At 36.4% G+C, this 2,922-nt stretch overlaps 1 protein-coding gene across 1 annotated transcript; it reads left to right on the top strand.

Moving 5' to 3' along the window:
* Positions 1-865: 865 nt before the first annotated feature.
* On the top strand, positions 866-2,604 carry LOC104544389 (poly [ADP-ribose] polymerase 4-like; the record flags this gene model as incomplete). Its single annotated transcript, XM_010189249.1, has 4 exons — positions 866-997; positions 1,222-1,308; positions 1,544-1,708; positions 2,558-2,604. Coding segments are annotated over 4 exons (431 nt in total), but the record flags the coding sequence as incomplete, so codon positions are not given.
* Between the last annotated feature and the right edge of the window lie 318 nt (positions 2,605-2,922).

Raw genomic sequence — 2,922 nt, 5'->3', positions numbered from 1 at the left:
TTCTGACACTGACAAGTGTTGTCTGATCAGTCTGATTCCTTTGAACAACTGTTCTTCTCACAAGGATTTGGAGGGGTGGTGTTTGTTTTATTTTTGTTCTCGTTTTTGTCTGGTTTCCTACGGAATTAATTAGTATCCAGTGGCATCTGTTCTGTGACACTGTCCATCAAATCAGAAAACAGTCTACAAGGTGGAGGTACAGAGCATAAACCAGAAATGATCAGATGACAAGGGACAATAAGAATGGCTGCAAACAGGAATGAGGAGTTTCCAGAGTTTTGTTATGACACACAGGAAGTAAACAGAAGAGCAGATGTGAGAAGAAAGTCAGATGCAGTCTGCCACCTCAGATGCCATCTGCCAACTCAGAGACAGAAATTCTGTCATTAGAAGATGGATACTGTACATATAGAAGTAACATAGGCTTTTTGAAACATACTTTTTAGTATATTGGAAAATCGACCAATTTCTTGGTGCAAGTTTACTCTTCCTTCTTATTTAGTCCTTGCTGGTTTGATAATATTATAAACATATTGCAGTCGTGACTTCTTTTGTAGGCAATAGCCTGACAGCTCCAGCTCTGTTAGTATATCAAATAACCTTTAGAAAGGTCATGGTTTACTCTTCTTCTGGAAGAGATTCAATTAATGATTTAGAGATTAAAGTTTCTACAGCTCTTTGCATGTTTCTGGAGATACCTGTCAAGCACTGATAACTGTTACACCTTCATTTCTAAGGTATAAATAGAAGTTCCAGTTGTGGCATGCCTATTGACATTTGGTGGTACAAAGCATTTATGCTGCTCAAGTATTGATGTTTTAATCACATTTTAATATTACAGTTATGCAAAAAATATTCATTTCAGGTAGTAATGTTTCAGACCTACACCAATCAAAACAGTAAACCAATTGAAGCTAAATATGTCTTTCCTTTGGATGATAAAGCTGCTGTTTGTGGATTTGAAGCTTTTATCAATGGAAAACACATCATTGGAGAGGTAAAATGTTATTGTACTTTGCCTGTGATTAAGCTCCTTCAGTCTTAAGATCTGAAAGCACTTAATTAGTGATGAAGATGTGCAACACTAATTTTGCTTTCTCTCATGTCCTTTGTTGTTACCACGTGGCTGGATTTCAAGGTAGTCCTGTCATTTAAGAGAATATTGGTTACGCTTTCTGTCTATAGAGCTGAAAGGACTTATTTTGGAACAATCTTTCATAGGTTAAAGAAAAGAAACAAGCACATAGGGAATATCGGAAAGCTATCAGTCAGGGTGATGGAGCTTATCTAATGGACCAGGATGCACCGGTATGTCGCCTATCACGGTTTAGTACCTACTTGAAAATGAATTAAAGAATTATTGAAAGTTTGAATTTTTGTATCATAGTCCCATTTTTCCTTACTTTTCACCAAAACCAAATAGTAGCTTCTATGTTAGCATTTGGTTTCAATGTGCCTAAACATCAATTAAATTATTGTTTTGGAAAACATAGGGATTAATGATGTTATTAAAGCTAGTTTGTGGTTTTTGTTTTTTATTTAGGATATTTTTGTAATAAGTGTTGGAAACTTACCTCCAAATTCTACAGTTGTGATCAAAATCACCTATATCACTGAACTGAGTTTTCAGCATGGGTACATCACCTTTCATATGCCTGCTTCTGTGTCACCATGGCAACAGGACAAAGCATTAAATGAAAACACGCAGGTTTGTTAAAATAGAGTCTTGAAATAGCATCTTCTTGTCTTAAAGCAAAAGTTCTGTGCCCAAGGGATTGTAGTTACACAAGAGGCTTCAATAAGTTTATGACTGTTTTAATTTCTTCTCTTTTGTTAGAAGGTAATTGTTTGTAACTGTTCTTGTCATAAAGCAACGTGAACACCCACTTAGGAATGCTGTGATTGGTGGAAGCCTCTGACTGTCTCTGAGGATGGTTTTGCTCCTGCAGGACTTAGAAACCTGACTTGACACACATTAGATCTCATACTTTGTTATGTGCTGTTTCTGTGCTGCTGTTCCTCCTTTGGCTTGCAAAGACACTGTATTATCTCCATCATGAAACAGCAGCTGAGCATCTGCTGAACACTCTGCTATTCTCCTCCTCTGCTTCAGGGACAAGGTGGCACATCCATTTCTTTGGATGCCCTTGATGGCTCCTGAATTCTCCAAGTGGGAGAGGAGATCATCTCTGTGGGAAAGGAGATCATCTCTGTGTTTAGTCCTTGTGGTCCGTGGACAGTCCCTGTGAGATGGTATAGCTGTGTTGTACATTTCACTGCTCAACAGTCATGCCTCACGTTCAGAGCTGTATTATGCTGAGTCCTGAAGTTCACTGTGTCCCTGGGAGAGAAACATGCACATGTTCATCTGAGTGTTAGCTGCTGTGGTGCTCAGATTACAAAGCTCTATGGTTAAATGGAGTAAACAGGGTTCCATACAATCCCAATTTAGTGATATATTAAGAGAAAGGAGCTCCAGGGCAATAAGAGTGTCAAGAATGACATTTGAGTATTTCATAACTGGTGCAGGTGAATTCTTTTTTTTTTTTCTTTGCAGGATACAGTAAAAAAGGTTTGTGTTAAACAAGTAAAACTACAGAAAAAGTAAGTGGATTTCATTAATACTGTTATCTGCTTTATTTTATCAATAACTTAAATGATTAAGTTAAAACATTTAAATTTAACATGTTTCTATTTGTATGGAATATTTGATGATAAGTTACATTATCAAGAAACTTGTTTAATTTCACCTTTCACTCTAATCTGTTCTTATCCTTAGATAGGTAATATCATAGTAGAATAACTTTTAATTATCACACTTTTTTCTCACTAAATACTTCCTTTTGTTTCAGAAACATTTCTGTTATTGAGGATTATATATGAATTCCCAAGTCACAAAACTTTATGAGGCCATCATCTTAA

The sequence above is a fragment of the Mesitornis unicolor genome, unplaced genomic scaffold, assembly GCF_000695765.1.
Source record: "Mesitornis unicolor isolate BGI_N332 unplaced genomic scaffold, ASM69576v1 scaffold24127, whole genome shotgun sequence".
NCBI classification, from domain to species: domain Eukaryota; kingdom Metazoa; phylum Chordata; class Aves; order Mesitornithiformes; family Mesitornithidae; genus Mesitornis; species Mesitornis unicolor.
This window is presented reverse-complemented; position numbering and strand designations above follow the sequence as displayed.